This window comes from Terrapene carolina, unplaced genomic scaffold (assembly GCF_002925995.2).
Source record: "Terrapene carolina triunguis isolate 2854851 unplaced genomic scaffold, T_m_triunguis-2.0 Scaffold88, whole genome shotgun sequence".
Classification (NCBI taxonomy): domain Eukaryota; kingdom Metazoa; phylum Chordata; order Testudines; family Emydidae; genus Terrapene; species Terrapene triunguis.
Genome location: NW_020664439.1, coordinates 37842766 through 37864276, shown reverse-complemented (window position 1 = coordinate 37864276; position 21511 = coordinate 37842766). Strand labels below are relative to the sequence as shown.

Genomic DNA, 21511 nt, shown 5'->3' with positions numbered 1-21511 from the left:
GAAATGCTCCTTTTAAAACCGGGGATGATAAGCGATATTATAGTAAATGTTAGTGGATATTTTTTATTAGTTTAGCTAAAGAAAATGACTGAAACTGTAGTGGTTTTTCTTGTTGTTTTGTTTTCAGTGTCACTTTTGAAGTCTGTATTTGATGTTCTTAAACACACTTTGAAGGGTAAGTTTCTGGTAAAATCATTTTATGAAAGTTTAATCACCCTCACAGTGTGAACTAGGTGAGTTTCATTTAATGGAATACTGCATATTTATCTGTTCCTTGACATTTCTAAATTTGATGTATGTATTTTTAATTCTTACTTCTGGCTGAAAAATTATGGCAAGTTAGTGAGTAGTGGTAATTAATGTAATACTGCGACATCATACATTCATAATGTCATGATTCTTATAAGGAACTGTTTTAGATAGGACTGGCCTATAAATATGCAGTTGTATTATCTGTAGAAGGCATATCCATGTCTTCAAAAACCAGACTAGTCTTAAGAAATGACTCTTTATTTGAGACAGTTACCATTACTTCATTAAAAAATGACAAAACAGCAATAAACATTTTAGCTCTTTAATGAGCAAAGATCAGATCTCTTAGCATTGGAATAATATTTGTTATCCAGATTATCTTTATTTCACTCAGTGACCAGTAATATGGCCAAGAAGTACAAAGTAATTTTCCATCAAGTAGTATACAATTTTTTTTGTGTGTGTAATAAGCTTTCATTCTTGAAAAAGAGTAACTGAAAAGAAATGTTTCTGTTACTGCAGTTAGTTTGTCAGAGAGAGTTCTTTGCATTATCTTACAAACTATCAAAATTGCTAGTAATTTGAAAAAATGTAAAAAAAAATCACATAACTTTAGTCTAATAGAAATATAGTACAGGTAAGAGAAAGTATTTATCAGGGATGTGCTCTTAAGTCCATCTCATTTTTTTATATAAATGTACATCTGATTACATATACAAACATTTTGAAAGGACTGTGATATACCGTTTCTGGAAAACAACAGGGGAATGAAGAGTTTCTTGTGATTTTAGAACATTCATTTAAAATCACACAAACAAATGTAAGATTCAGGTTTACAAATTTCCATTTGTTGGCTCTCTCCATCCTTATGGACCCTTTCTATCTACATTTGCACTCTATAGAGATCTCATCCAGTGAATTCACTTGAATGGCAAGGATAATGTATAGCAAAAAGGGAAACAACTTTACATTAAAATATTAGCAGTAAACTTTGTCACATGCACCATGAGTTAAAACAATAACAGAGCTGTAATCAGAGTGGTAATGTTGGGGCATCTTTATACTGCAAAATATCCTTGCAATGAAATCTTTGGACACACTTTATCTTACCAATATGAACTAAATATTTTGTAACTAAACCACAGCAAATTATAAATCCTTCATCAAAGAGGTTCCATTAAGGTTATAGTTCTATAAATTATTTAGGTGGAAACAAAAGAGAACATTAAAAACACAGAAAGATATTTTTCCCTCTGGGATTCACTGAGCGAGTGTTCACCACTATATACCTAGAATACCATCAAATACCTTTAAGAACTACTGTAATTCCTTCTATTACTGAAGCTACTGTGAATTATTTTACTGTAATTACTTTTGCCCCTTTAAAAAAATCTTCTTTAGGTTGTGCCAATTGATGGAGGAAGCTTCTATTAAAAACTCCAATGGGATGAGAAGAATTTTAATTACGGCTTAATCAGCAGCACAGCCACCAAGCATATAAATTATCATGCACATCGTGCTAAAAATATCCAGTTTCCTTTATTCCCACAACTTTTATACTGACAGCACTTATGTGATAATGTTGTACCTGCCAGGCTTTAAAACTTCTTTGTTTGACTGGCAGATTTCAGCATGAGCCCCTTACTAAGGCCTTAACAGCATTGGTGCTTTGTGTACTTATCCAAATATGTAAATATGGACTACACAATAAAACAGTTCCAAATAAAAATTGGTGAAAATTATCTGACATTCCATTAGTGTGTCCCTTGTGCATATTTATAGATTTTTTTTAATTTCAGTCAGAGTTCTTTTCTGTTTGTGTTGCACATGCCTAATTCCATTATGTAACTTAAATCTTCAAAAAATTAATAGTTGAATGTGAATGAAAAAGTATCATTCAGGACAATTGCTTCAAGCAATTGCAAAGTTTTTTTTTAAGTTCATTTGTATATATGTACAATTCATTTTTTTTCAAAACCCCAAAAGTTCTTGATATGTATATTCACATAATATTCCTCCATATTTAAATAGTAAGATTCTTGTAGGTTGAAAGCCAAGTAATCTTCAGTAATGTCACCTACTGTAATCCATCAAAAAAAATAAAGTTTGTTTCATCTTGTCTGGCTATACCCTGGTTGTTGAATGTGAATGGGGGTGGGGATGGGGGTGGGGCAGAGTATTATTCTGTCCTCCAGTAAAGGTATTGAATGTGTGTAGGGGCTGAATCCCTGGTATAGTGTTGGGAATCATTGTAATGGTGTTGGGTGTCATTAAGGGAATATCATCAGGAGACCTTCTCATAGCTAGTGTGTAGTCTGGGGGACAGGCGGTCCGAAGAACCACCTCATGTGGATGGATGGACTCACATTCATGATCCAAGTCAGTGTGCTTCATTTGGAGGGACATTATCTCCTCTTCTTGTGCATGGGCAAGATCATTGGTAGTAGTACGCTGTGGGCTACATCTCCTATGAACATCATGTCTCCTCTTGTCCTTTTTGTAGTACAATGCTGCAAAGGCCAGAATGTTTAGGAATAGCAAAGATGCTCCAACTGCAATAGTAACACTCAACTCTGTGGAATAGTCCCTTTGATCCACTGAAAATGGACTTGGTTGTTGTTTGGGATCATCTTGTTTGGCTGTAGGAAAGGCTGAAGTAACAGGTACAGAATTTTTCCTTGTTGGTCTGAAAGTAATATCAGTTGATGGCACTTTAGTTGTGGTCGAGGTATACTGTGAAATGTCGTTAAGATTGTGCAGATGAGGTACCAGTTCCAGCCACAGGTTCACTTTATTGGCCCTGTAATGTTCCTTCACTCGTGGTTTTAATCCAATGTGAAGATACAGTTGGTCTTTTTGAGAATATCTGGTCCATGCTACTTCCTCAAAACGATTGGGTTTAGTATGAATGAATTTTGTATCTTGTGGGACTGGTTGATTTGGGTCACTAGAATTAAAAAAAAGCTGAGATGTAAAGTCTGCATTTCAAAAGCAATTATAAAATTAAGATTTGATACTGCATTTTAACATTAATTTGGGGGAAGGGCAGTGACTGTAGTGTTCATGGAATTGCAGGCCTAATAGCAGATAGAGCCAACACAATGCAAGTGGACACTGCAAGCTTCCCCGGTGCCCTTCGTACCTGAACCCCCGTCAGCATCCAGCATCCCAGTCCTTTTCGCTCAAGGAAAAATTGTCAACAGTATTATACTTTGGTACTAGCGATGTAGATTAATGCCTACTAGAGACTAGGATGAGGGGTCAGAAACCTTATTTTTATTGATAACTTAAATCTCAGCCTCTGAATTCAGGTCTGCAGAGGTGAAAGGGCAGTGTGTTAACTCAATATAGCACACATCCACTGAAAGCCCATCGGAGTGTGGAGAAGTGATACAAGGTCAGTCCTCGGTACCTCTCAAGTGCTAGTCCATGTATCTTACTTTCATAAATGCCTATTCATTTGAATAAGTGGACATCATTTTAAGACTCAACCTTCCATGTGCTGTGATGTTGGTGGCATTTTGCGTTCTTTATAATCAAAATACCACCACTACTGGAGTACAGTCAAATATTGTGGTTTGTTAAATGATGATCTGTTTTTAATGATGTGCACTTTATAACTGCTATACGTGATCTCAGTATGTTCCTTATTCACTGTAATACATGTTACAATTTCTTACACAGTGGTCAGACTAAAAAAATTGAAAGTTCCAAGAGATTTCCCTATTTTAAGTACAGAGAATCTCTCTCAAAGCATCAGAATCTTACAAAGCAGAATGAACTTTTTAAGGCCAACTACGGTACTATGAGAAAGCTAAATATTAGATTGAAAAAGATAAAAATATCAGGGAAGCTGCTTTCTGCAGCCCTTTTTTTTATGTACGAAGTATTTATCACACTGTTATGTATAGAACAGTCACATGGACAGTTTCCCCATGTGTTAACAGAATGTGCAATTTTTAATTGAACTGAGAGATATTAAAAACATATAACTCTCAACCTAATCCTGCAACCCTTATTCACGTAAATACTCCTTCCTGGCCCAAGTATTTCCTACAGAAGTCCATAGGAAAGAATTGCTGGATCAAGTCCTTAATTTATATATGAGATTACTCTCTATCTAGTACTCACCCAGTTTTTGCAAAGTTTGTCCAGTATGTCATCACCACTGCGCTTAGCATGACATCATTTTTGGAGAAATTACAGGGAAATAATTCAGTAGGACCAATCATAGGGATTCCCAGTACATAAGGAACCTCATCACCATGGGCTGCATCTGCCCAAGCAGGTACCTGATCTGTTTGGCAATGATGGTAGAAGGCATAGAAGTATGTAGGCGATCCAAAATTCGAGTGAAGATCTGCTGTAGCCACTGCTGGTGCAACCCACTGGTGATCAGTAAACAAAGCTAGCAGTGTTTTCCTTCTTGTCTCTGGATTGTGTCGGTCTGCCCAGTCAGTATACATAAATTTAATAGTTTCTCTCAATATATCTTTGCCTTCGGGGTATCCATATAAGTTATCGACAAAATTGGAAACAGCAAAGTCAAAATCACTAGCTGATATGCCATCTTCGCTATCAACTATATTTTCAACAAATTTTAAACCTTCTCCTTGGTTAACTCCCAACATTATGTCATAGTTGAGGAATTCTCCTTGTTCCATCAATATCTGAGGATCATCTGGTATCACATCACCATCAATTACTGGTCCAAAGGCTATGTGGTATCGTGCTGGTTGAATGTCCTGGTCCACAAGTTCTCTATAAGGCTTCTTCTGTAGACACTCTACCAATTCTACAGTGTCTGACATGTTGCAACCAACTTTTGTAGCCAACATCCTGGCATATTTTGCAGGTTGGAAACTAACTGCCCAGCTGGAGAGAGCTGTTCCACTTTGAGCTATTGCTCTTTGAAAAAGTCCTGTGGGGGAAACATATTTAGAAAGTACTGAGGTGACCTTTATAAGCATGTGGTTGTTTAATGTTTAGATTAGGTATGTGGGAAAATAGGAAATCTTTTACCATTATTAAAAAAATTACTAATAAATAAATGCAGTACAGAAGGTAAAATCTGCTTGTTGCTGTATCCACATCTAACGTGTACATAAAAAGGCACATGTATATATAAATCCTAGACCAATAGATAAATAAAACTCATGCAAATGCCAATTTATAGCAACTGAGGATCTGGCCCTAAGTAACTCAGGAAGCTGAAAGAGTGGGAGAAATTGTCTGATGCCATATCTTGTTCAAGATAACACCGTTTGCTTTGAAAAACTCATAATACTAAAATTATTTTATTAGGTTGGAGGAAAAGCCAGTCATGCCCTGCAATTGACTGATGTCTTAGATATTGTTCAAATCATCAGCACTTGCATGTGTATGACCATGTTTTAAATGGAAGACTGAATAGGACCTAATATACTGTTTTTATAGACTCTGTTTAGGATTGAACTTGGCTTGAGATGTACAAGGCTTCTCAATTGGGTATTATAACAAATTGTATATTCTGAAGCCATACAAAGTACTGGGCAACATTCCTAACTCATTTATCTAAGAGTCAAGATCCTTTCTTGTAAAAGATCCTATTTTTAATTAAGGTTTATGGTGATCACATTTAAATAAAAAAGGAAAATGATACATTTTACACTGAATATCCTAAAATATTGCTTTGTGACTTAGAAATTTAAACATATACTCAGGTATTCATTTATGAGAGATGGGGGAGATTCTGCTGTCACTTATACTTGTGTACACCTGAAGTAACTCCACTGACATCAGTGCAATTACTCTGGATTACTCTGGTGTTACTGAGAGTAGAATCTGGACCAAAAGCTCTGCTCACAAATATACGAAGCCTTGTTTGAACTGATCTTTTTTTTTAACCTTTAAGTATATTTGTCAACATCATGGGTGAAACCCTGACCCCACCAAAGTCAACAGGAGTTTTGCCAATGATTTCAGTGGGGACAGGATTTCATCCCAGCTCTAAGCCATGGCTCATGTACTAGGTGTGTGTGAAAGGGCCTTATGAGGAATTCTGGTCTGAAGGGGTAACACTAGAGTGGCTAATCCCATATATTTTGTACTCCCTCTGTGTTGGGCCATGGCATCACTTTACCCCTTCCCCATACCCTTCGGGGAGGCTAGCTCTACTTCCAACAGGAATTTTGAGTCTGGCTCCTGTACAATGAAGTGGGAAAGGATCCTCTACTCCAGGGGTCGGCAACCTATGGCACGTGTGCCAAAGACGGCACGTGAGCTGATTTTTAATGGCACGCTGCTGCCTGCCGGGGTCCTGCTCAGTCCGCTGCCGAACTCCAGCAGTGGGCTGAGCCGGACCCCGGCAGGCAACCGCGTGCCATTAAAAATCCTGCCTGACCCATCCCGCTCTTCTCCGCCCCCCGCCTACCGCTCTCTCTGGCGGGGAAAGGGCAGAAGCAAGCTTGATCCTGCCGGCTGCTGCTGTACAGCAGGTTCCGCCGGCAGCCAAGCTTCCACCTCCCCCGCCTCTTCCCCCAGCGTGCTGCGTGGAGCCCCGCCTCCTCTCCCTGCCTGCCGCCAATGGCCCTTGCGAGGGAGGGGAGAAGAGCAGCCCCAGCGCCCTTGCTGCTCAGACCGGTAAGGAGATGGAGAAGAAACGGGGAAGGGGGGTAGGAGCGGGGCATATCCCTCCAGCCCCCTGCCATGAGCCGCTCAGGGGGCAGGGGGCTGGGAGCAACCCCCGATCCCTGCCCACCCCCCCAGCCCTCTGCCCTGACCCCTGCACCCCAGCCCCCTGCATCCCCCCCATGACCCCATCCTGACCCCTGCACCCTCACACACCCCCAGCCCTCTGCCCTGACCACTGCACCCCCTTGCACCCCAGCCCCCTGCATCTCCCCCACGACCCCATCCCTGATTCCTGCACCCTCCACACATACTCAGCCCCCTCACACCCCATGCCCTGACTCCTGCACCCCCTCACATGCCCCCAGCCCTCTGCCCTGACTCCTGCACTCCTCACACCCCCCTGCCCTGACTCCTGCACTCCCCACACATACCCAGCCCCCCCACACCCCATGCCCTGACTCTTGCACCCCCCACATACCCACCCCCCACCCTGAGCACCAGGTTGGCAGTAGGCTGAGCAGGGCCAGTGGCTGGGAGCCCAGCTGGCAAGGGGCCAGCAGCCAGAACCCCAGACCGGCAGCGGGCTGAGTGGGGCTGGCAGCCAGGACCCTGGCTGGCAGGAGCCAGTGGACGGAGCCCCAGACCGGCAGCGGGCTGAGCCGCTTGGCCCGCTGATGGTGTGGGGTGCCGGCCCTGCTCAGCCCGCCGCTGGTCTGGGGTCCTGGCCCCCGGCCCCGCTCAGCCCGCTGCCGGTCTGGGGTTCTGGCTGCCGGTCTGGGGTTCTGGCTGCCGCCCCCTTGCCAGCTGGGGTCCCAGCCGCCGGCCCTGCTCAGCCTGCTGCCAACCTGGGGTTCTGGCTGCTGGCCCCGCTCAGCCCGCTGCCGGCCTAGGTGAACGGAACCCCAAGCTGGCAGCGGGCTAAGCAGGTCGGCGGCTTAAGGTCAGCATTTTAATTTAATTTTAAATGAAGCTTCTTAAACATTTTGAAAACCTTGTTTACTTTATATACAACAGTAGTTTAGTTAGATTGTATATAGACTTGTAGAGAGAGACCTTCTAAAAAATGTTAAAATGTATTACCGGTACGCGAAACCTTAAATTAAAGTGAATAAATGAAGACTTGGCACACCACTTCTGAAAGGTTGCCGACCCCTGCTCTACTCCATACTCCTAGCAAATCATAATTTAGTCCATATTAGGCAATATATTTTACCCTTCTTGCTAATGAGTTTTAAAGTATTAAAACTTTTTTCTGCATCACCAGAGAAGTCCTACAACTGAAGGACAACAAAACAATTTGTAATTATGCAGTCTCTTTGTACAGTCTATTGGAAAATATTTTGTAATCTGACCTATATTTATTTCATAGCTAACTATAAGTTATGCAAAATGCCCTTTGACATATACACATTACACTAACATAAAGCATATTTGGCCAAAATTTGCTTTTATTTACACCAGTACAAATCTGGAGTAATTCTAGTGACATCAGTAGAGTTACTAAGGATTTGCAGTAGGGTAACTGAAGGTAACTTTTGAAGGCAACATCTGACCCTTTATCATTGATTTACGCAAATAAAATATCTTTGGGGCACACCCTGCTGATCAGCCAATATCTCCAGCGAACAGGAGTTGCACCTGCTTGACTCATCTCAGAATTTGGTTCTTTAAAAATACAAATTATGGCCTTCATCTTGCAACATGATGTGCGGGTGGACTCAGGCACTGCACAGAGCCTGAGTCAGGGCCTACCTGAATCACACTGCAGGATCAGGACCATAATCAAATGCTAGTTAAAATTAATTGCTTCATGAAAACATTTTTAAAAAAAGATCTTGTTGGAGTTTTAAAATCCTTGAAGATTATAACAGAACCAATCCCTGAGGTCCTTACTCAGTCTCTACTCTGCCCTTACTCAGGCAAAACTTTCATTGTAGTAGAATCTGGATGTGGACTGAAATATGTGGCTCAAGAGCATTTCTAGATTCATGAGATGAGTCATAACTGAGTTTTGCCTGAGTAAGAGCTGAGTAAAAACAAAGCAGAACCTCAGAATTAAAGGCATAGAATATATAATATTTATAGGGCCCAGGTATTCAGTTGATGTAAATCAGCTTGAAGTCAATGGATCTACAGCGATTTATACCAGCTGAGGATCTGGCCAGTAGAATATATACAGCATAATACCAAATTGGAATTTTCACTAGGATGTAATTCTTAATGCAACGTAGCTTTACTTTATCTGCATACTGTGTAAATATCTTTTTTTAATGGTTTAGAATTATTTTCTATATCAATGAAAGAAAGAGTCAGTTACATGGTAAGAAAGTGCTGATATAAACACGATAGCTTGTTAAATGGCACATAAAAGGCCAGATTACGTTAAAAGTCGTCACGTCCTCTAGCCATAAAGTACAATTCAGTTACTTTAAAGAAATACTTCTGTTGAACCATGTTAGTGAAAAATGGATGACAGCGAGAAAAGTAATTTTCATACTGTAACTGATTTCTGCCAGCAACAATGTACAGTAAAGGAAGTGAACTAGATTTCTATCAGGAAATATTCACACTCATGGCTCAAGGGGCTGTAGGCTGATATTAAAATGACATTAATGCATAATGGGCCATATTTTGCTATCGTTTGTATGTCAAGGTCCCACTGAGGTAAATAATAATTTGCATTTATTCATCCACAGATTTCAAAGTACTTTACCGAGATGGATAAGCACTACGGTTCCCATTTTGCATATGGGGTAGCCGAAGCAAATTATTTAAGATCTCCATCTTTCAACGTGCTGAGTGTCTCCTGACCCCTGCAGAATGCTCTGTTCAGTGGGGGATGAGAGCACTCAAGTACGCACTCAGCATATAGTAAATGGGCTTGTGCTTTTGACAAAATTTGATAGTGTTACAACATGACTGTGTAGAGTTAGCTGACAAGATGCAGATCATGACTAACTGGTCATTGCAGATAAAAGCATATAGTGTTCAGCATTACATCAGCTACTTGTAATTAAACCAAAGGTTCAGTCATTGGCAGAGAATGGAAACCAGGTTTCCTGGCTCTTAGCCCCATCCTCAATCCACTATGCCACAGATGACCCACACTGTGAATGCTGCAGAAAAACTGATGGCATGATATGACCCAGAGATTACACATGGTTATGGGCACTATGCTTAGGCTAAGTTCTGACTAGTAAACTACTGGCTTAAAATGCCATTTTACAAAACATGTCACAGGTTAACATGCAAAAGATCTATATAATTGAGAGTGTCAAATTTATACGTGGATTCTACACTTCTACTTCAAGGTATTTCAAGTATTAAAGTGGTCTTTGGCTGGAAATGGTTAAACATTTTTTTTTAAATAATAATAAATAAAAATAATAATGATTTTAAATCATTTTAAAAATAATTTTTAAAATTAAGCCCACCAGCCTAGGAATCTATTTTCCATGATAGTATTGTTTACATAATAGAGAATTGGCCTGATTCTTCTCCCATTTAGAATATCAGGGTTGGAAAGGACCTCAGAAGGTCATCTAGTCCAACCCTCTGCTCAAAGCAGGACCAATCCCCAAACAGATTTTTGCCCAAATCCCTAAATGGCCCCCTTAAGGATTGAATTTACAACCCTGGATTTAGCAGGCCAATGCTCAAACCACTGAGCTATCCCTCCCCCCTGCCTCCCATCACAGTAAGGCCAGATCCAAAAGCTCACTGAGACTTAGTGGGACTCTTTCCATTGACTTCAATAGGCTTTGGATCAGGTGCTTAATCAGAAGTAAATTCTACTGATGTCAGTGGAGTTACTCCAGTATGAGTGTACAATCAGGCCCTCCAGGGAGTTCACCAATGTAAATCAGAGAAAAATCAGGCCTTATGTGTCTCTCCAGACTCCATCAACAAGGGTTTTCTGTCATCTGCCTGCTAAGTCTAAACAATATAGCATACATATATGTGAAACGGATACTGACAGGATGGAAGAAGAAAAACAATGTGATCAAAAAGCAATGGCGGTGCAAATGAGAAAAAATGTGTGTGGAATTCTGATGCCAAAATGGAAGGAAAAAAAGTTTTTTGGCCTCAAACAACATGTTTGTAATTTCCTGCTGTCTGCCTTAACTTAACTAGAGAAAAGGTGTTAAGTTATGGAATAGAAAAAACATATATGGGCAAAAAAAAATTAATTTGTGACCTTGATGCTTTGACAATTTTGGTTCATGCATGCAAAACATTCAAACATTCTTTTCTCAGAAGACAGCAAGTGAAATTCATGCAGTTTCAGACAAAAGATTTCTGAACTAGGCACTTTTTTCCTTCCCACTAGATAATACTGTTAAGCATTTCAGCCATTAGCTTGAAAACAGGAACCATGTCGTTTTATTTTTCTTTAAATCCTGCTCCTCGTGAGAAACTAAACATGCCTTTGATGACTGATTGAATATAGTCGACCTCATCGACTGTGAGCATCTCTGACTGGTTTTCCAAAGAGGACACCCTTAGGTAAGGAAGAAAAGAGACAAAAATGATGTGCTGTGCATATGCTGTTCAGAAGTCTGTTGCAAAAGTGTTTCTGCAAAGCTCCACAGGAAACAGAAAGAAAGCCACCCCAAATTTAAACGTGCACAGAAGAGTTGAGGGGAAGGCAGCTATTATAGCCTTTAAAAAGCCAGATTATTATTGAGTTGAACTCAGCAGTCCATAGAAACAGAGAGAGAAATACAGAGCATCACAGAGTACTAATGGTGGTGGCATGCAGACACCAAAATTGTCAATATTTGCAACCTGCATAATACCTTTGGTTGAATTGCTCCAACGGTTACCTTCAGAATAATGGGATAAAGTCAACAGATTGACGCATGAACCGCCTGCACCGGATCCAAAAACAGTTATTCTTAATGGGTCACCACCAAAGAACCCAATATTTTCACTAGTCCATCGCAAAGCCTGGATTAGATCAAGGAGGCCATAGTTTCCTTTTGCTGCTTGATCCCCAGTACTCAAGAAACCTGCAAATGTAAAGGAAAAAGAGAAAAGGTTTAGCGTGGGCTCCTCAGATTATGCTTGTTGCACTGTTATCTTTTCAGTAATGCTTCAAATGTAAATGGAGCTAAGTACTATGTAAATACATACTTTTTTATATCCACTTGGCAATAATTTACAAGTAACCCATCCTTGCTACAGTAAATCCTTTGCTGTTCATTGTAATATTAACCATGATAAATGAATGTGAGAATTGTGTAGGTACAATACAGGATAATATGCTCATTGCAGTACAAGACTGGGAATAAGTCAGTAAGGACCTATGGCTTTTAAATGTAATAAATTGAGAATAAAATCTTTGGGGAAGGGACCATGTTTTCGGTATGTGAGCAGTGCCTTTCTTATTGTGGGCACTATTGGAATGCAACAAATGAAAAATAATAACACATACATGTGAACAGAACACCACAACATTTGTAAGGACAAATGTTCAGCTTGCAAACGTGTGTGTTAAAAGGATTGTGTCTGCAAAACTCGGCACATGCCTGTTTATGTAAGCATAGGAGTCAGCTGGGCACCCAGCTACCCAATTTGCATATGCAGATGTGGGGTTGGTGCATGCCAGAGGGGTGACTGCTCAATTTTGCAATCCATTGATTGTGGTGTAGGTACTCCCTGCATTACCACATTGCCTCCTTTCCCCCTCTTTTCTCTCCCATTCGCTTTACTCCCCAAAAGATTCAATTGATGTCAGAGGACAGGCTGAGCTGTACAACCTGAGTGACTCTCCTACTCCCTGAGCTCCAACCCACATCCATTAACCTGGGTTAACTGAGTCTGCATTAAAGGATACACAAGGCAATTTGAGCTGCTCTAGTAACCCCTTAGCATTAAATAGATGGGAGCTTAGATGTAAACCAGGGAGCACATAACTTGTTTCCTCATAGTCAGATTGGGAATTGTATCCGGTGGAGAAATGAGTGCTTGTCCTGTAGTCAGTCCAGGAACTTTGTTTTTTTGTTTATTAAAGACTTGTTATCATTAGGCAGCTGACTCTAAAAGCTGAACAATAAACACATCAGAGAAAAGCCCCTCTTGGTTTTTATCTTGGACCCCCTGGGTCCCGTTGGCCTCATGTATAAAGTCTTTTGAGCAAAGGTTTAAATAGTATCAGCATTTTAAGGAAAACCAAAAGCCTCCACTTGTGTATGAAACTGATTTCACGCACACAAAATGGACAACGTAACAGCCTTTCAATGAGTGCCCTGTAGAGAAGTACCACCATTAAAACAATTATCTCCACAGGAACTAAATATTAGCGGTTCCTCTGTTCTACTTAAAGTTACACTAATTTAACTCTCCTTTGACGCAGAGATCACCACGCTAAACAAAAAAGTTTACAATAGTTTTCCAGAAGAAAGCATACAACAATTCTCTTACAAACCTATTCACTCACACTGTCACATCAACAGCAATACTTGCAGCTCTTAAGACTTAAATTCAGAATAATAACTGTGTATGATATTGATGGGGAAGGAAGAAAAAAGATTCCTTATTTATAACAGCTAGTTATAAATATATAACTTTAAAAAATATATCCCTTTTGCTACCCAAAATACCAGGGCATAAACAGGGAGAAGCTGAATTTACAGACTCGGTTGCATAGATAGAGAGAGATGACCATTTACTCTAGAAGTCAACAGGAGAGTGACTGCAGAAATACAGAACACAACATGTAGTAAGAGCTAACAGAGGAGCGTTATTGTAATTGATGCACCTTTCCAGTGAGAAATGGATACAAATTCAAGAGAAGAAAGGTTTCAGAATATTTCTTCTCTTAATGCATAGCAACATTAAGGCCATGATTTCAAGCATTGTGATAAAGGACTTGATTCCACCCCCGCTGAAGTCAATTAAAAGACTCCCACTGACTTCAATGGCATTGGAACAGGTCCAGAGTTAGGCACCTAAATACAAGTGTTCTGATGTACAGAGGGGCTGAGCACATTGAAGTAAATTTGAGCTGGTATGTCCAGCCTCTCTGAAAAACAGGTCACTTTTTTTTTATCATGTGCCAAATTTTAGGCACCCAGGTGTGAACTCTTAATCCTGAAGGGTGTGACAAGATATTTGATTCAGAGTTGTACAATCACTTGGCTTCTACTGAACAAGAACTCAGATACATTTTGACCAAAATATTGATATTCATCTGCAGCCAAATAACATTTGCCCAGCATGGGTTGGGGGAGGAGATGACAAGATAAGAAGGCCCCATTCTACCTTTTGGACATTCAGCTACTGCTCCTCTTCTCTTTATGCTCAATGCCCTATTGGCAGCCTTTCCCTTTCAACAGGCCCTTCTCCCCCCCCATTCTTTCACTTCTACTCCTCTCTTACTCACCTTCCCAATATCAAATCCCCTCCTTCTCAGGAGGAAAGTCATAAACTGTAGCTCTTGCAATCTGCATGTGAATAACACACTGGTCAGTAGTCCTCTGTGCACTCTATCCACAGAAGATGTGAATCTGTTACAGCCCCCAGCTACGGAATACGCTTCTTGACTCAAGCTGGTGAGATTCGTGCTTTTAGCTCTACTGCTCCCCATTTCAATCCCCAGTGTTGGCTGGGGGCGGCTACAGAATTTGTATCATCCCTTACTCTGCTCTTTAAAAGTTTCATTTTGATACTATCAACAAACTTTGTTTAAGAGAGACAGATATGACTCTGAGCTTGCAGATGTAGATCTTCACCTGAAGCACAATCAGATTAAATTATATAATCTTTCGAGAGGACAGCAGTCCATTATTTTTTATTACTATTATTTTTAGACTGCAAAACAAGCAACACTTTTATTTAAAACAAGTAACACTGTTCAGACTAGATTTCATTACACAAAATGGGAAACAACATTTAATTCTTATTGGGGTGGGTGAAATTTTCAGACTGCTCTTGATGATCAAATGGAGATGTGCTATTTGCTCCGCCTTTTTCATATTGTGGGATGACAACAGCAAGTTATGTATAATAGGAAAAGAAGTACTAGACTAAATTCTGCACACAGTTACGCCACAGTAAATCTGGAGTCACTCCAATGACTTAATGACTGGTGACTGAAGGCAGACTTTGGTTCACTGTACCTAACTGATATGTTCTGTTTTGTCAGATTATGCCTAATCACTGTTACTAGTTTGTATTACTAAAATTCTGCAGTAACAAACAAATATTTATAATACACATGACTATTGTTTATTGCTCTAGTCTTTAGTGTTCAGTCAAATGCTCTCACATTCATTCTAACAGACCTTCCCAAACTGTAAACTGCATGGAAAGCTAATTGGCCTTGCTGCAGAGAGATCTGAGCTATGCTACATTTAGAGCTACATTTGTTTGTTTTAGGTCAGTGCTGCGCTTTATTGCCCAGGGAGGGAACAGGCTAGTGGTATAAAGTGAAAGGCCAGCAGTTCTCCAGTGTTAAGACCTAATATACCACATCTAATTGGCATATTTTGTTCAGTGTAGTTATATCAGTGTAGATTCCTATTCTCAGCTTTAAAATTTTTATTAAAGCTAATGTTAAAAAAAAAGTATATAATACATAGGTTGAGAAAAGAGTGTCTGTACATCTGGGCATAGTGCTTAGATTATCCATAAATACAAAGTTTATTTTTAAAAGTCATATATCTTCTGTCTGTGTGTTCCACTCTATGCATCTGAAGAAGTGGGCTGTAGCCCACGAAAGCTTATGCTGAAATAAATTTGTTAGTCTCTAAGGTGCCACAAGTACTCCTGTTCTTTTTGCGGATACAGACTAACACGGCTGCTACTTTGAAACATGATACATGTAGTACATAATCAGCAATAACCCAAATTTAGGTGAATAAATTTAACAATACAGTTTAGATATTAGAATCCGAATACTTGGGTACATCACTCATGAAAAGTTGTACAAAGAGTTGGTTGTGGAAAGCAAACTATATCAATGAGTGGAGATTGTCCCTCAGTAATTGTGCATTTAGGGTAGGTTGTCCATTTAGAAGACACAATCCATGAGGAAAGTATTTCAATTACTTTCCTGACTGCGCTTCTCATCAGCACTCCAGCTCATCCCTCCTGGTATTGCCAATGTCCGGTGATGTGTTCTATGTGGATGTCCCTTCACCACCTGATGGCGTCTGACACCATGAGTTGCTGCATCAGCCAAGCATAGCGTTGACCAATTCCGCATTCTCTCAACACTCGCTCGTTACTGGGGTCCCATGCGCCCAAGGCTCCGACAATCAGCGCATGTGTCTGAACCTGGTAACCCCTAGCTCTCAAGGTTTCAGCCAGAGGGGCATATTTCTCCTCCTTTCGAGCTCGGTCATCGTGGAGGGCTGGGGTCCTGTTCTCGAAGGGCACTGTGACGTCTACCATGATGAACTTCTTCCAGTCCTTGTTGGTGATGACGATGTCCGGTTGCAGTTGCCTGTCGGTTTCCGGGATGGTGGAGTTCAAGGACATGTTACAGATGGGTGTAATCTGCCCCTCTGAGAGTGCACGGGCCTCTCCAGTGGTTCTGGTTTGCTTTTGTGTGGACTACCATAAGCTAAATGGTGTAACTGGACGTGCCCAGTTCATCTCCACCTTAGACTTAACTAAGGGGTACTGGCAAGTGCCTCTAGGTGACCCAGCCAAGGAAATGTCAGCCTTCATCACCCATGTAGGGCTATATGAATTTAATATGCTCCCTTTTGGACTGTGAAATGCTCCTGCCACCTTTTAGAGACTGGTAGATAACCTTCTGGCTGGATTTAGGGAATTTGCAGTTGCCTACCTAGACAATGTGGCTATATTCTCAGATTCATGGGCAGAACACCTGGAATACTTCCAAGCTATCTTCCAGCGCATAAGGGAGGCAGGATTAACAGTTAAGGCCAAAAAGGGTAATGTACCTTGGACACCAGGTGGGTCAAGGTACTATCAACCCCCTACAGGCTAAGGTAAATGCTATCAAAATTGGCCTATCCATAAGTCAAAGAAACAGGTCCAATCCTTGGGTTTGGCCAGGTATTACCGATGATTTGTACCACACTACAGCCAAATTGCCACCCCACTGACAGACCTAACCAGGAAAAAACAGCCAAATGCAGTTCAATGGACTGAGAAAGCCTTTCTGAAACCTTCCTTATGGGTGGCAGGATGGCTCTGACCAGGCAATCTTGGATGGAGTTGTGTCGCAGCTGCCAGGCTCTGGAATGGGGCTTGCGGCTACACAGGACGTGGGGCAGTGTCTCGTTGGCATAGCTGCACTTCCTACATCACTTGTCCCGATTCCCGTGGCGGACGGCTCCATTCAGCGGAAAGCAGTTGAGCCGGGCCTTGTGGGTGAACCTCCAGTCTGCAAATGGAGTGAAGCTGCCCCCGGGGAGGAAGTGGTTGCTGGCGTCACCTTGAACACTACCCTCCCTCCCACTGGCCCTTGTCCGGCTTCCGCTTCAGGTTTTCTACATGCTGGCAGTGGAAGGCATCTTTCAGGGTCCTCTCCAGCATGGCTCTAGCTTTACACTTTAAATCAACTGGCATTCCATATTTTGAAAAACATCATGCTTAGAACATTCAGTTGCATAACTCAGCAGAACATTGCGAGGTGCCAAGAAAGGGCAAAAATAATCTAGGATACTTTAGATGCTCATGGAGAGGCCCCGGGAGGGAGAAATAATTAATATTAATTTATTATTGTTTTGTGTTATAACTCATTACAATTCTGTGCATGTGTGCAGGAAGGAATGGGTGCTGGTGTCATGACTTGACATCTTTCCACCTCCCCAATAGCATAGGAGCCAAACTGAACCGGCGACTGAGACTACATGCAAAGTCCCCACACACCAGAGAAGTTTTGGTCCCTGCAAATAATTTTCTTTAGGAATACTGAGGCATGGTATAAATGAAGATGGTAGAAAAGAAAGGCTCATAAAGGTTTGTAACTAGCTGTGCTTTCTTTGTAACCTGCGTGGAGCCTAAAAACAGGAAGATCTGGGAGGTACCAGTGGCTTTAAGGAAATATAATTCCCGTGTTTAAGGAAATTATAGAGTTCTGTGGCTGAGCATGCCAGGAAGTTGCGCCCAGCCCCTCTTTTGATTAGATTACAGACAGTTAATGAGCTGTCAGTCTAGAACAGGCAGCACATGGAGTATGAGAATGACTGGCATAGGCTATGGGGATCAAAGGCAAACTGGCCGAAGGCCTTCCTTGAATGCCAGAAACTTTGGGATAAGAAAACAGTTATGGTCACTGTCTACGCTGGACTCCAATTAATGAGTTTTCCCTCTCTTTTCCTGAACATGCTTCAGTCTTTGTGGTCCCATACAGGTTCTGATGTTGAACAGACCAGCAGTAGTGGTTCAGAAAGATTTTGCTGTGCCCAAGTGATCCCAGACCATTTGCCAGCAAAATGGAGGGTTGGTTCACATTGGAGGTAGGATGATTCTGATGGGGGAGGCAGGCTGGTTTGAGGGGCTAAAACACCAGCTTGTGGAACCCCATGCCCTATTCTATATTTCGTGTGCAGCAAAATGGGAGGCAGCTAAATCACTGTCCGTAAGAGCAAGTGATGAGCTGCAGAAGACCAATATGGTGGTTAAGCGCTGAGGCAAACCTCTGGTGCTATGAGAATTCACACCAAGCCCTGAACCTCATTCTAAAATACAAAAATCCTGGAAAAAATAAAGCAGAACTCATTTCCTAGAGTTAAAGAATCCTTTGCAAAAAGACTCTCTCACAGAGAGCAGAAGAGGAAATATCTACTGTCCACTACAAGGGCAGAGATTTGGAGAATGCATGTTTGGTTCAGCTAGATAGGAGAGCTTTCCATTTAAAAAAAGAAAAAGAAAAACGGAAGAATCAGTATTATACTAATAATTTTGCCTCCATTCAATTAGATTCGATAAATTATGACTTATGTCCCAAGCACTAGATCCAATGGAGAAGAAATATCTTGTACCTCCTCAGTAAGAATCACATTGGCTGACTTCCACGTCTACACAAGACAGATAGATATTGATGTTGACTTTCATGACATGAAACATTTCTACCTTATTTTTCAGAACCATAAGATACCTGTTAATATCACCAGCTGTTCATGCATTTTTGTTTGTGTGCACCATTAGTAGCATGGCTCAGAAGCATGCAAACTGTGAGGAAGTCAGAGAAATGACTGATAAGACAGAGGGGGGCATTTTTTAATTTTAGTGAAGAATGGCTCAAAGTGAATAAACCCATCTCTTTCTATGGCTCCACACACAGCACCTGCTCTCTAGAAACACTTTAAAACAACACAGAATGGGGCAAATTCAGACCTGTGGTGTGAGTGGGTGAAATTCATATTTGCATCAATTTACGATGTATACCAAGGTAGAGTCTGTCTTAATATGTTTTTATTTAAAGTTTTTCATCCTTTGTATCCCAGAAAGCAATAAGATAGATACCATTATCCATCAGTGCCTTTCCCAGGTTTTTGCCCTAGGCAGAACTTGAACTGTCACTAGCTGGGTGAGTTCAGGACAAAAGGCTTACTGTTTAATCTCCTTGAACTATCCACCATTAGCACAGTGCCTGTGTAGGCAAATATCTAATCTATCAATCTGTCTGTGGTATTTCTACGATGCTGATCTCTACAATATCTAAGTATCAAATATAGAAATGTAGAGTCCTAGGGTTCTCCATAGTGAACTCTGCTTTTCGTCTCCTATACTTGTCAGCTTTTGTACACTTTGAAAATAAAGAATCAATTCAATAACACACTTTAAAAAAAAACAGTGGAAGGCTTCTGCAGAAAGGTGAGTTTTGCATTATACTCTGAAAGTGGTCAGCTTTGGGCTCATTCTGAATCCCTTAGGTACACTGTTCCATAAATAAGTACCTCCCACTAAGAACGCCCCTGCCTTCAGCATCAAGAGCCCTGTGCAATATCAGCCTGAGCAATCACTGTGGTGGATTCTGGAGGGAGTATCTATGCTCGGATCTGTTGACTCCAATGGAGTTACCACCAAGGATGAATGTGGCCTTTTGTGCTTAGGAGGGAGGTTCATTAAACTTGGGGCAGCCTCCTCCGAGTTGCAGAGCAGCTAGACAAATGGGCACAGCTAAGCACCAAGCCCTGGGATTTGCATAACACACTTTTCCCCATAGATTGATGGTGACTTAGACCTACTGCTCAAACACATAGTTTTACATAGGGGATGGGCAGATTCTAGGGATCACCATACTGCTCTGCCACTGGGCTTCCCCCCCACCCCTTCCCTTTCATTGGTCGGCTGATGGTGGTGTTGGTTTGTTTTTGTTTTGGTTTGTGTTTGTTTATTTGTTAAATGCTGAAATGATTGGCCAGCTTTTTCCCCTCACCCACTGGGGGGGAGGTTGCTGAAAATATGTTTTGCCCTTTCTGCTCTTGTTTTTACAAGAGATTTTTAACGTGGTTGGGGAGGAGGAGTAAGATAATAAGTGAGTCACAGAAGTTGAAAGGTGCTGTATAAGTGCAAAGAATTAGAGTGCATTATTCTAAACTTTGACTTGTTTTGAACATTCCCATTAGCACTATGGGGTGGGGAGTGACAAGCCTTCCAAGAATTTGGGCAAGAAGATGCATGTCCCATTTCATTTTCTACTTGCACGCCTCTTGGCAGGGAATCAAGACTGGCAAGACTCTCCCCTCTGAAGATTTCCGAGAGCACGTTATAAATCCAATATACCTGAACAACCGATCCAACAATAACAATGAATGGTTAAAAAAAGTCTTACTTGACAGCAGTAGTCATCTGGTAGAGGTATACAAGGTAGACATAGTGCTACAAAAATATAACAGAAGACACTTTATAAAAACAGTTGCCCACACTGCTTGGGTTGTTTAAAGGAATTACACTTTGGCCTGGTGACTTTCAATTCACCCCAGCCATTTGTGTATGTGTTATAATACATGTGCCTTGTCATGTTATTGCTTATATAGCTCCATAAAGTTAAATGTTATGCTTTTATTTACTGAAAGTAAATATTAACTGCAGATGTGCAGAAACATCACATGTGGGGGGGAGGGGAAAGGTAGATCTGCACCTCAAATTACCTTCTGCATACTCTGCAGGTATCAAGTTGTTCAGTGAAAAGATTTTGGCTTTGATAGCTCTTATCAGAATTTAATACTAATTACAAACTACAAATATGTGTGTGTTGCCCTTTAAAGTGTAGTTATCGAGTTGGAAGTATGTGTGAAATAACTAAAATGTATGTAATGTGATTAAATTTAAATAACACATTTGTTTTTATTGTGCGCATCTATCTTGAATTCACACCAACTAACCCTCTGCGTTTATTAGGTGAGCTGCAGTGCTGTGAACATTACCGTATATGTGATATTCATGAAATAGAGAATACAGTACCTCACTTTGCTGACACTGCCACATATTTTAGAACAGGCAGAATATCCTTAATATTAGTAGCATATTTTACTAATGGAGAAGGAATAAAGCAGCTAGAAAACTAGGAATCACAATATTGAAAAAGTAGAAAGAGGGAATAAAACATAAAATGAATTTAAAACGTCTTCCTCCACAATCAGGTGTCTGCAACACATATCAGGTTCCAGATCTTATAAACAAGGCTTCTGAAAATGTTGCTCCAACTTATGTCTTG

General features: G+C 40.9%; 1 protein-coding gene across 7 annotated transcripts in view; it reads right to left on the bottom strand.

The window, feature by feature from the left end:
- Nucleotides 1-2376: 2376 nt before the first annotated feature.
- NLGN1 (neuroligin 1) overlaps nt 2377-21511 on the bottom strand; it is a 456846-nt gene continuing 437711 nt past the window's right edge. For 4 of the 7 annotated variants that reach the window (XM_024221191.1, XM_024221202.1, XM_024221207.1 and 1 more), the window contains 3 exons: nt 11691-11876; nt 4384-5173; nt 2377-3199 (listed from right to left, as the gene is read on the bottom strand). In XM_024221191.1, the coding sequence (XP_024076959.1) occupies nt 2377-3199; nt 4384-5173; nt 11691-11876 (1799 nt within the window). Of the gene's footprint in view, nt 3200-4383; nt 5174-11663; nt 11877-21511 lie in introns of all 7 variants that reach the window. The other 3 variants (XM_026649868.1, XM_026649867.1, XM_024221198.1) reach the window with 1 other exon arrangement.